At 36.8% G+C, this 13,297-nt stretch overlaps 1 protein-coding gene across 1 annotated transcript; it reads left to right on the top strand.

Moving 5' to 3' along the window:
* Nucleotides 1–1,156: 1,156 nt before the first annotated feature.
* LOC130461368 (uncharacterized) lies at nucleotides 1,157–3,015 on the top strand. Its single transcript, XM_056829448.1, has 2 exons — nucleotides 1,157–1,225; nucleotides 2,572–3,015. Exons 1-2 carry the CDS (start codon nucleotides 1,157–1,159, stop codon nucleotides 3,013–3,015), a joined length of 513 nt encoding a protein of 170 aa, XP_056685426.1.
* Nucleotides 3,016–13,297: the final 10,282 nt, after the last annotated feature.

Genomic DNA, 13,297 nt, shown 5'->3' on the forward strand with positions numbered 1-13,297 from the left:
TCTTGCGTTTATTATTAATTTGTAAATGCCCGACTTTTATATAACATTTTTACAAAATAAATTTGTATAACTTGGGGGATTGTGCGCGCTAGCGCACAATCAAACAACTAGTAAGATACAAAAGCAATAGCTATTTTCTTGATGAGTTGTGGCGTTTTAAGGTGTTTTAGGAGTATTTTGTGTTTTAGTGTTGTATCGAGTGTTGTATCGGAGATTCGAATGGAAAATTTCCTCCCACTATAACAGAACTTGTTTGGGACTCTTACATATGTGGATGATGATTTTGAAAGAAAACTCATGACAAAAATGATAAGAAATTAATAAAAACAATAGGAAACCTACAATAAACAGTCAGAAAGGGGGTATTTATAAGCAAACAATAAGCAACGACTAATTTTCAAACACAAAGACTATTCGTTGAACATCAAAATGGGTAATGTAAAGTTATGGGTATTTGGTGAATTAAGTTTCAGAACAAGGTATTTGGGGAAATAAGTATTGAAATAGGGGTATTTAGTGAATTTGAAAATTAGGTTAACGGAGGACTACAACGCGTCATTAGTAAGGGTATTTTGGGTATTAAGTCATTTGTGAGGGGCATTTGGTGAATTTATGAAAGTCGAGGGGCATTTGGTGAATTACACCAAAATTCAGGAGTATTTCATGAAAAATCAGAAAAAATGGACATTGTGCGTGAGAAATTTCAAAACAATCCCTTTGATTGACATATCAAGTGACATTCTCGTAATTATAATGAAAAATAATCTAAAAATTGCAATGTACAATATATTTGCATAGCTTCTAAATGCAGAAAAGATTTTCTTATGCAGAAATTAAAATTACCAAAATATCCCTAATTAATAAATAAACCTTAAAAATATTAATAATACAAAAACCTTAGTTAGACACCTAACTCAAAGGCAAACCTCCGATTAAACCGATCCCTCCAAAGAAAAAATCATCTGAATTTGTCTCAATCAAATTATCACGGATTTACTCCTCTCTCTAGATTGCATCTTGTAAAGAAAGAGAGAAACAAAAATTTGCCAATGTACCAAATTAATCCATCTTCTTTCCATTGTTGTAATTAGATAAAGAAAATCAAATTGAAGAACACCCATCTGATTTTCTTTAGTGGACGTTACAGAGACAAAAAATGAGGAAGGCAACGGTGGAGGCGGCGGTGGTATGTACAACGGTGGTGTGTGCGGCGTTAGCGATGTTGGTGAGATAGAGGTTGAAAAGCTCAAGCAAGTGGGATCGTGTAATGGCAATACTGAAGGAGTTAGATGACAAATGTGGGACTCCTTTGGGTAATCTAACTTACTAACACCTACTCTCAGTACGGAGTAGTAAATACTTTTGTAAAGAAAATATATAAATAAGGTTATATACTTCGTATTGGGACTTTTGTTTTAACTTAAATAATTTCATAATCATAACAACGTATTCAAGCAATCACCTATATACGTTGTTACAAGTAGTTGACTCCTACAACTACTCTAAGGGATTACTAATTAGTCCTACGTAAAATGTACGTAAGATCCACTTCTAAGTGTACTAGTTTACTTAGTAGTCCTAATAATCTATCTCAACACACCGTCACACGCCAAGATATAATTATATAGCTGGCCGCCAAAATACAATTTTACTCCTTGTATGATTTGATACTACAAATATTATTGTCTAAGTTTGTATGTATTAGGATTCTAGAGTTAGATTATATAGATATAACGTTTCCTTTGCATATTAAACATAGACAATACTCTTTTACAAATATGATGAACATATCAATGAACAAGAGCATTCAATCTTTGATGAAAACAAGAACACAGTAATTGGTCACATCAAGAGAATGGAGGAAGAACAAGGAAAATTTGGCCATACAACAAATACAGAGCCAACTGAATTATATCAAAATAACATTTAGTTTGACTTTGTGTTTAATAATATTGATTATATATGCATTGTTTTTATGATGCAACAATCAATTAAATTAGAGTAGTGATTAATTCATAGTGGTTAGCAATCGATTTATTGATAATTGTATTCACTTGTTTGTTTTGGATTAGAAGGAACCCATAATTGTCGTTTTCATATTTTAAATTTTAATTTTGACAATTTATGTATTTAGAGAATTACTATAGATCGAATGGGTATTGTGTGAAAGAACTATTTACAATTGGCACTACACAAAGGTGATTGGCGTTTGACTATGTGTTTTATTCAGAATGATACGAAGTACATACTATGTATTTTTTTTATAGTCATTTTGATTATTGAACTCAATTTTACCAACATGTTTGATAGGACTATAAAGAATATTGGCATTTTCACTAAACAAACATCAAACCCAATTACGACAACCAATATTTGTTTATAATTATGGACAAAAAACATCGTTGAACAAACATCAAACCCAACCTTTATCGTCAAACCCAATTACGACATTTACATATAGGTAATTCTCACTTGTTTGTTTTGGATTAGAATGAACCCATATTTTATCATGTTGGAAATTATTGTTAAGGTAGTAAAATAGATCATATTGTATAATTTACTTTTTTGCAGGATGTCTATGTCCACTTAAATTCGAGCCAATTGAAGGATTTTGGCTGCTTATTCGAGACAAATGTGACGTTTAAAAGTCGAATTGAGGTAATAAATTTTGCTAGAGATATCGGAAAAATGCACAAAATAGGTGTAGCTATTATCACTTCAAGGGGAGGTGCAGGCAACGGATCTAGAGAAGCATATGTATGGTTTGGATGTGAAAGATCTTTACCTTATCGTAGGAATATTTATAGTGTGCAGGTAAATACCAAGCGTAACACCGGATCCGAGAGATGTGAGTGTCCATTTCGTCTTAATGGAAAGGAAATGGTTGGAGGAACTTGGAGATTGTTTGTAGCCGATGGAAATCACAATCATGATTTTCCTGCATATAATGTGGGTCGTTCGATAATGAGTAGGTTGACCAAGGATGAGGAGAATAAAACAAGGGAGATGACTTGAGCTCATGTGACACCTTCACAGATTTTGGTGCCTATAAAGAATAAAAATAAGGAAAACTAAACCACAATGAAACAAATATACAACTTTCGGCACAAAATAAGGAACGAAGAAACGGATCGTCGATCAGTTATGCAACAAACTCTGAAATATTTGAATGATGAAACATACTTCTATTGGTACCGAACTACACCAGGTACAAATGTATTAACTGATTTATTTTTTGCTAACAAAAAAGTCGTGCATATGTTACAGTTATTTAATTTTGTTTTGATGATGGATTGCACTTAAGACAAATAGATAGAAAATTCCCTTCCTATAAATAATTGGATGTGTTCCGACCGGGAAAAACTTTGCCGCTGGATTTGCATTTCTCCAAGATGAGAAAAAAAATAGTTTTGAATGGGCACTTCGGTGTGTGAGATCTCTCTTTGACCCTAATCATATGCCAGAAGTTATTGTTATGGATAGAGAGTATGCTGTAATACATGCGATTGATGATGTATTTCCCTAGAGTGATCATATGTTAATTCAACTTGAACTGAAGCGGCCTCTAGCTAGACATTCATATCACTTGATCTCAATGAATAATTAACTAAACCACAGTAGAGGTGGTACATGGCAGCCATGAAAAGAAGATAATGGAAGGGGGAGAGAGAAACAAAAATAAAGAGAAAATAAATTAGTTAAATCAATCTATATTATCAAAGCAGAGTGTGAAAAATGTGAGGTCTTCAAAACCCCAATCCTCAGCTCTCATGCACCGTTATTTAAGGAATATGTAATAAATTTTTTGAGTTGAACAACCATAAAATCATACAATACCATTAATTCAACAAAGTCACTTACCAATTGCTATAAAACATGTTACATCATTATTAGAGCATGATATTTTATCTTACATATCTAACAACAATTTAATTATCTAACATTGAGAGAATGTTATTTATCATATAAATGTTTATGTCCTTGATTAATATCGTAACTGCTTGATGTTTATTGTCATTCCCATTATATATAGTACTTTGTAATTGTTTTTATCTAATGCAATGCATCTTGGGGTGGCCTGATTTGGGGAGTAAACATAAAACATGGAGGCACCACTTGCGTGAAGGAGTTACAATCCCAATTATTTTTGGGGGTGATTTTAATGAGTTGCTTGCTTATGATGAGAAGGAGGGAGGCTCAGATAAAGATAGGAGGGAGATAGCTAATTTTCGGGAGGCGGTCAACAATTGTGAGCTCCGTGATTTGGGTTATGAAGGCCAGTGGTGGACATGGGAGAGGGGTAAAACTGTTAGCACTAGAGTGAGAGAACGGCTAGATCGTTTTCTTGCATCTCAATCATGGCTACATATTTATCCCCATGCCTCAGTTGAGCACTTGCTTAGATATAGGTCAGATCACTCGCCAATAGTAGTTCGCACTAGTCCCAGACCAAAGAAGAGACGCATGAGAGGGAAGTCATTCAAATTCGAAAGGGCGTGGCTCTTAGATGAAAATTGTGAGGTTGTTGTGAAAGAAGCATGGGAACAGGCTGCTGGACGGGATGTCATAAGCAAGATAGCCTCGGTGGAAAGTGGTTTGGTGGACTGGAGCAAGGATAAATTTGATGACCTAGGACAACGGATAGAAAAGACAGAGAGAGCACTCAAGTTGGCCCAACAAAAGACTATCTCTCAAGAGAGTTATGTGGAATGTACGGAGCTTGAAAAAACCCTAGATGAGCTACATTTCAATTAAACATGAAGCTTACTGGTATCTTAGGTTTCGTGTGTTAGAGGTGAAAGATGGGGATCGGAATACTAGTTATTTCCACCACAAGGCATCACAAAGGAAGAAAAGGAACACTATTTAGGGCCTCTACGATGGAGATGGAGTTTAGCAAGTTGATGAGGAGAAATTTGAAGGGATAGTTTCCCGTTACTACGAGTAGTTGTTTACATCAAATAATCCCCGTGACACAAATTTGCAAGAGGTACTAAGACACTTAAAAGTTCAATCTCGGTGGAAGATAATGCTGATTTGTTAAAGCCATATACAAAGGAGTAGATACACTTAGAATTACAACAAATGCACCCTTGCAATGCTCCCGGGCCAGATGGTATGCATGCCATTTTTTACCAGCGTTTTTGGCATATTGTGGGTGATGACGTTACTGCCTTCGTTCGTAGTATTTTACATGGCCCTCTTTCTATTAGTCATGTTAATAAAACTAATGTGGCTTTGATCCCTAAAGTTAAAACCCCAAAAGAAATGTCTGAATTTAGGCCTATTAGTCTGTGTAATGTTTTGTATAAGCTGGTTTCTAAAGCTCTTGTTCTCAGGCTAAAATCTATCCTACCTGGGTTGGTGACAGAAAATTAAAGTGATTTTGTCCCAGGTAGGCTCATCACAGATAATGCTCTAATTGCTTTAGAACTTTTTCATACTATGAAAAGGAGGAGTAGGGGCAGACGAGGGACCATAGCTTTGAAGCTGGATATGAGTAAGGCCTATGATAGGGTGGAGTGGGAATTTCTGAGGAAATTACTTCTCACTATGGGTTTTGATGGAAGATGGGTTAATCTGGTCATGGATTGTGTGTCGTATGTAATATACTCTTTCATTATCAATGGAAGAGCTTGTGGTTCGGTGTCTCCGGCTAGGGGGCTCCGACAAGGAGATCCTTTGTCTCCTTATTTATTTATTCTGGTAGCGGATGCATTTTCTCATATGTTGCAGAATAAAGTGGTGGAACGGAAATTACATGGGGCTAAGGCAAGCCGTAGTGGCCCGGAAATCTCACATCTTTTATTTGCAGATGACAGTTTACTCTTTGCTAGAGCTAATCGACAGGAGTGCGAAGTTATAGTTGATATACTCAACAAATATGAAGTAGCATCTGGTCAAAAATTTAATTATGAAAAGTCAGAAGTTTCCTTTAGCAGAGGGGTGAGTACTGAGTAGAAAGAAGAATTGATGGGAGTCCTTAATATGCGGCAAGTCGATAGGCACGGAAAATATTTAGGGATCCCTACTGTTGCGGGGAAGTCTAAAAAATTTGTGTACGGAGCACTACTTGACAGAATCTGGAAGAAACTACATGGTTGGAAGGAGAAACTTCTCTCACGAGCTGGGAAAGAGATACTACTTAAATCTTTCATTCAAGCCATCCCGACTTATTTGATGGGTGTTTATAAATTTTCGTGTTCGGTGATCAATGACATTGGCTCAGCAATGACTCGCTTTTTCTGGGGCCAAAAAGGTACGCAACGTAAGATACATTGGAAAAGTTGGGAAGTAATGTGTACCCCCAAATGCCTAGGTGGGATGGGACTTAAAGATCTCTCGGTCTTTAACGATGCACTTCTTGGTAGACAGGCTTGGAGATTAGTACAAAAGGAGGAATCGTTGCTTGGAAAAGTCATGAAAGCCAAGTATTATCCCAATAGCTTAGCTCATTCATGGAGGCTTTCTTGGGCTATGCAGGTAGTTACTCATGGAGAAGTATATGGAGTGCTAAGGCACTGGTCAAGGAAGGGGCGATATGGAGGATCGATAATGGCTCAAAAGTGAACATTTGGAAGGATCTGTGGCTAACTGACAGTAAAGGTAGGTTTGTTACAAGCACCGAAGTGGAGGATGTTGAGCATGTTAGTGACCTGGTGGACGTAGATAAGATGGAATGGGATGAAGATATTATTGATAAATATTTTAACGAGAGTGACAAAAATGCATCCTCACTATTCCATTGAGTGAGCGAGCACCGTGTGACTCCCTTACATGGGCTTACTCAAACGATGGTCTATACTCAACTAAGACAACTTATATGTTGGGGAAAGGGTGCAATTTTGATGCACCCCATCGTGCTTGGGTGGTGATTTGGGGTTTGGAGGCCTCCCCGAAGGTGAGACTTTTCTTTTGGCGTCTATGCACAGGTATAATGCCCTTGGTCCAAGTATGCATTCTATGTTAAGTCTAATAAATGCGGTTCAGTATTAATTAACAAGTTAATAATTCAGTGAGATCAAGTGAGCTGAATGCCTAGCTAGAGGCCGCTTCAGTTCAAGTGGAATTAATGATATTAATCCACAGCTTACTCTTGACTGAACCCGTAGGGTCACACAAATAGTACGTAAACGGATCAAGTATTTAATGGCATTAAATACTCTATCTATGGATATTCGGAATCGACGGATCTTGGTTTCAGTGGGAGCTGAGATCGTCACAGGCAAGAAATGAATACTCCGGAAACGATGATATTGCCGGAAACGGAAATATAGATCGTATCGGAAATATAAATATTATCCAAGTCGTAGATGTTGCCGAAAACGGAAACATGGTACGTATCGGAAAATATTATCGGAAATGGAAATATTACCAGAATCGGAAATATTGCCGGAAACGGAAATATTGTCAGAATCGGAAATATTACCGGAATCGGAAAATAATTCCGGAAACGGAAATATTAAATATTTGTTCGAAACGGAAATTAATTCCGGAATCGGAAATGTTAAATATTGTTCGTATCGGAAATGAATTCCGGAATCGGAAATTTAATCGGAAGCGTATCGTACGAATAAGCATCGGACGAGGCCTGCCGGACGAGGCCCAGCACGAAGCCAGGCCATCGCCCAGCAAGCCAAGCGCGCCGCACAAACAGCCACGCCAGGCCCAGCGCAAGGCCAGGCCCAGCAGGCCATGGCAGCGCGCACAGCGCGCGCAGCGCGCGCGGGAGCTGCGTGGGCTTGCAGCTCGCGCAGGCCTCGCTGCGTGGGCTGCTGCTCGTGCGCACGCATGGGCGGCCCATCGTGGCTGCCGTGTGTGCGTGTGTAAGTGTTTGTGTTCGTGCACGTTTCCTAAAACGTGCAGAGTTCGGTTAATGATTAAATTCCTAATTCTATTTGATAAATTAATTAAATTAGAGTTCTTGTAGGATTTTAGGTTTAATCAATTTGTATCTGAATAGGATTCCAATTCCCTTTCCATACCCCTATAAATATGTGGCCAGGGTTCACAATTTAAAACGAGTTTCAAAGTATTCAAAGTGAGTTTTTGAGAGAAAAATTCAGCCACACATCTTGCTCAAAAGTGCCGAAAATTCTAGTACCTTAAGGGCGATTCTAGTTGGTCAATCTTAAGGCGGATCCGGACGTGCTGTGGACTATCTACGGAGGGACGACACTTGGAGTCCTAAAGACTTGTTCTTGTTCGGTTCGGGCGCAGCTAGGGAGGGCACGCAACAAAGAGTAAGCATCTAAATTATGCTATATGATTATGTGTAAATAATATGTAATCCTGGGTTAATGGTTGTTTCCGCATGATTTATGTAATATCATATGTATCATAACCTAACAGTGGTATCACGAGCCCCTTATTATTTTCATAATCTAAAATTGCATGAACATGGTTAAATATTACAAATTTGCAAGAATTAAAAGGGGTGATTAATTTTCGTAATTGTTAATTAATTGCAAATTGCGTTTATTTAATTATACGTACGCAGTTTTTCGGCAGTTTCTTCGTTACTCATCCAAATCGAGTGATTTTTGTGTCAATTTCGCATGTAAAAGGCATTCTAAAATTTTGACAAAAATAGTTTTTTTCTGCCGAACCCAGAATTCTCAAATTCGAAGCCTAACTATGACTTTTCGAAGGTTTTAGTTTTTCGAATGCAAAATTTCGTAAATTTAAGATGTTAAATTAAATATTTGCGATTCTTGTTGATAAATCTTGAATTTTTGATTGACCTACTGTATATGTTTAACAAGTTTTAATGCCTAGCCTTGTTAATTATGCAATCTAATTTGTAATTATGATTAATTTGTTGAAAATTAGAATAATTTAGAATTAATTTGATTTTCATAATTAATTATAATTTAGTTAGAAACCTATGATTAAAAACCACCATAAAAATTGTAAATTTATGATAAATTTTAAATTTTTATGACCTAGACTTGAATCCATAACAATCGGAAATCAATTGGATAATAAATTTTCGATTTTTCGCCCTAAAATTATGAAATTAATAATATTTATTAATTTGTCATTAATTTTATAAATTTTAAATTTTTTATGCGATTCGTTCATATAACTTGCACGCACAAAGCAATGGACGCTTCGTGTTACCCTTAAGGGGTGTTGTATAGTGCGGGCATGCGACGACGAGCAAGGGAGCTCGTCGCCCGTGCGGCACGATTGCAATGAGCAAGGCATGGTGCACGTGCACAAGGCAGCAGCCCTGCCTTATGTCGTGGGCCACGAGCAATGGACGAATGGGCATGGGCGAAGGGCGAGCCAAGGCAGTCGCGTGTGGGCAGCAAGCGAGCTGCGCCACAACGCGCACTGCCTCGCGCAAGAGCGCGCAGCCTCGCGCGCAGCGAGCGCAAGCTCGCGTGCCACGAGCGCTGCGCCCAGCGTTGCTCGCGCGCACAGCGAGCGATGTCGCGCGCCCAGCGAGCGATGGCTCGCACGCACAGCGAGCGATGTCGCGCGCCCAGCGAGCGATGTCGCGCGCCCAGCGAGCGATGGCTCGCACGCACAGCGAGCGATGTCGCGCGCCCAGCGAGCGATGTCGCGCGCACAGCGAGCGATGGCTCGCGCGCACAGCGAGCGATGGCTCGCACGCACTGCGAGCGATGGCTCGCGTGCGACGAGCGCTGGCGCGCGCGCAGCGTGCGATGGCTTGCGATGGAAATGCAGCAGCTATGCGACGAGCGCATGGGCTGCGCGCACATGGCCAGCGATGGCTGTGTGCGAGCGGCCCATGGGCGTGCAATGCGTAGGGTGTTTGCGTTACGATTAGATCGTTTTGAATGTTTAATTTGAAAATTTCAGTTCACGTAATTTTAATTAATTTTAAAATTAATAATTTAAATTATTTTCTTGGATTTTAATTTTGAATATTGTAATTATAATAAATGTTATTTATTCTAATTATTTTACTAAAATTAAAATCATGAATTAATTTAAATAACGACTGAAATTAAATTAAACTTTTTGGATTCAATTATAAATTTATATGAGCTTTAAATTTTAATTAAATTTGTATGTTTCCGGTTAGACTAGAAATACATTTTTATGTTTAAAATTGGTAAAGCATATGAATTTATTGGTTTAAGTGGGAGAGCTATTTAGTCATAAACTCTTGATTAGGTCTACAAATCCTTAAGGTTAAAACAACTTGATTAGAATTAATAAGGACTGAATAATTGGTAGATTATTGGTGCCCTTGATTAATTGCTGCAAATATTTACGTGATGCATAATGTGTTTTACTAACCAGCTAAGTGGGCCATTCATGATAATGAATGGGTGAATGGTATATATTGTATATGTACTGTTTTGCAGGTTATGAAGTGACTAGTATGGCCCAAATAGGATAGAAAATATGGTCTGCGTACCATTAATTTGAATGTAATTGGTCTGAAGTACCAAAGTTATTTTTCAATTCAAATATGGTCTGCGTACCATCAAATAGTTGTAATTAGTTATAGCTTATCCTATTTGAAGAAAATGGTGCCTCCCACGGAGATTTTCAAGACGGACTTTGAAGTTAAAGCTTCAAGATGAAGTCGGGCCATACTAGATCACAAATATCTTATGCATGTTTTAAGTTATTTATTGCTTTTAAATATGTCATAAAATGCATGAGATCAAAAGCTTGATTATGTTGCATGATTAAGGATTTTAGTTCACTTAAAATCTAACCAACATAGTAAGAGCTTTAAGTTCCAAACTTAAAAATTGAGTTAAAAGGTGCCATGCCAAAATATACACTTGCTTGGATATCCTTTACATCAATCTAGTAATAGTTTTCGCTCAGCGAGGTGTTAATTATTGGTCCTAAAGGGGCAAGGTACACAAATAATTGTGAGTACACGTTAGTTTTGGTGAAACTCAACGATATAAGTAAGGAGTCCTTTTATGTCGTGGCAAAATCGATAGGTTTACCTAACAAGTTCTTAGACGTACCTATCAACCAAAAGTAGTTTCTAGACTATTAGCAAAAGGCTTTTGCTTACCTAAGATGTTTTAGGATTAAGTCGACAAACTGTGCTTAGTTCTTCAATGATTTTAGGGTCTTGGAATCATTTTATTCACACCTGCCGGAACAATAAAATCGAATAAAATGCTAATAACTTGTTTGAATTGCATGGTTGCTTTAATTTCAAGTTATTATTCATGATAAATGTTTAGACTTTGCATGCTTCAATGTATGTTTTAATTATTGTTTATAATTAAATATCTTGCACTGCAATAAATCCTTTTAGAAAGGTAACAGTAAATTTCCTCGATTGGTAGTGAATCCAAGAACGATTCACGGAAATGAGAGAAAATGAGCAATTTAAAATGTACATTTCTTATATCGACTTTTATGGTTGTTTTCGAGAATCAAAATCGAATGGCAAACCGATTGGTGATTGTGAATTCAAAATACAATGTAGTTTTGAGATCATAAAGCATTGAGTTTAATACGCTCAGCTTTACCAATGGTTAACAACCTAATATCTTTGTCCATTTAATTCTCGAATGAGTCTAGTCCCTAGACATTCGAATAGATCGATGCTTAGAGAACTTTAGAAGCTTCTGGTAAGATCATCTAGTTGAAACAAAATATTCAACATAAATTAAAATGGTAAAGAACCTTGTTGGTGACATTGGACATGTCTAACAAAGTATAAAAGTCAACACTAAAGAATTCAATTCTTAAGACTATAAGAAAGGGTACAAGAAATAGGAAAACAAAGGAACAAATGAAAGGAATTTACAATTCCGTTTCTACCTAAAAGTTAATGTTTAAAGAAAAGTGACCTAGCAATCAAACTTCCTTGGTATCATATACCGCTTGAGGTTCTTACTTCGATAATAACTCAAACAATGGAAGCTAGGATACACTAATGACCTACAAGTGGGAAATGAAGCATGGCATTGCTACATTAATTGTAGGGTCATCTAAGTTTGTTTTAAGTCCTTTCAAAGGCTGGAACTTAATGGCTATTTTGTTCCATAATCAACATACCTAAATTTCTGTTTTCAAACACAGAAAGACTCACATTCAAGAAAAACAAAAACAATGTTTGTTTGTTTATTTGAATGAAATGGTCAATTACAGGTTGAGTCAATATGCTTGATTAAAACAAACAACTCTTTAAAGAACTTTACTAGGTTCAAATCAACCCCTTGATTTGAGTTCCACTAATCTTTGGCATTGTTGCTTAGACCATATCAATAAGTTAACATTCAAAAGCTCTATTTTGATGGACTTTTGAAAGTTGATTGATCAATTCAAGACAAGCTAGTCTTACTTGTTGAAAGTAACAAAAGATATGAACTATTGTTAGAACGCCTAGACAATAGAGTTCAAAGCTAAAGAAAGATTTTATGACTTTATTATTTCACATGGATTTGAGTGAATATAGGTTTATTTACTCAAATGTGATATAAGTTGAATCTGTTTGGCTAGTTCAAAGATTCAGAAGTATAAAATCCACTTGGTAAGAAATCATAAAGATCTAGGTTAGATCATGTTGATGATTACTTAAATCAAGAATGATCATCAATGATTGTGTGTTGTAATTTCACAATCTAGGTCCATAAGATATGGCATATCTTAGTTGGAATAATCGAAGTCAATTAGTACTTGATTCGATCAATGATGGATCATAAAGACTTTTCCTATAATTTCTAAAACAAAATGCTCAACTACCACCAAACTAAACCAAATTCGTCAAAGCTATTGAAAAGTAATTTCAGAATAACTTTTCATAAAATATATCTAGAGAGTTGCAAAACTCAGTGGGAGCTTAGTGTTTGTCATTTCGACAAACTAAGGCCCAAGTATAGATATATGTTTCATTATGATTTATTCAAATGAGGCACAAGGGTATTGTTTCTACCACGAATTTTGAGAACATAATGTTTGTTTGCTCGAAATAATGTCCTTTTGGAGATTCGTTTCCAAAATGACAAGTGGGAGAAAATAGACCTCGAAAGTCTTCGAGGCGAACAACAAACATAAACGGACATTCCGGAGGCTTTTCGAAGTGCTTCAGAAAATCCGAACTTATTCTTTAAGGACTTTAGAAGTGGCTTTAAAGAATAGACATCTCTTAGAAGACTTTACAAGTGCTTCAAGGAGAACAATTATTCAAAGGACTTTCAAGTGGCTATTGATATTCTATTGTTTGATGTTCTATACCCTAGTAGGCATAGAGTTCAATTCACTGGAACTATGAGATTCTTCTATTAGATAGTGAAGAAACATGGAGTTCAGGTCACTGAAACTATGCAATTCTTCTATT

Source organism: Spinacia oleracea, chromosome 5 (assembly GCF_020520425.1).
Source record: "Spinacia oleracea cultivar Varoflay chromosome 5, BTI_SOV_V1, whole genome shotgun sequence".
Lineage (NCBI taxonomy): Eukaryota > Viridiplantae > Streptophyta > Magnoliopsida > Caryophyllales > Amaranthaceae > Spinacia > Spinacia oleracea.

Excerpts from the sequence above, each read along its gene's own strand:
- LOC130461368 (XM_056829448.1), top strand. The coding sequence starts at position 1,157 with ATGAGGAAGGCAACGGTGGAGGCGGCGGTGGTATGTACAACGGTGGTG. Across the intron at positions 1,226-2,571 it reads GTGCGGCGTTAGCGATGTTG|GATGTCTATGTCCACTTAAA; the intron begins GTGAGATAGAGG and ends ACTTTTTTGCAG.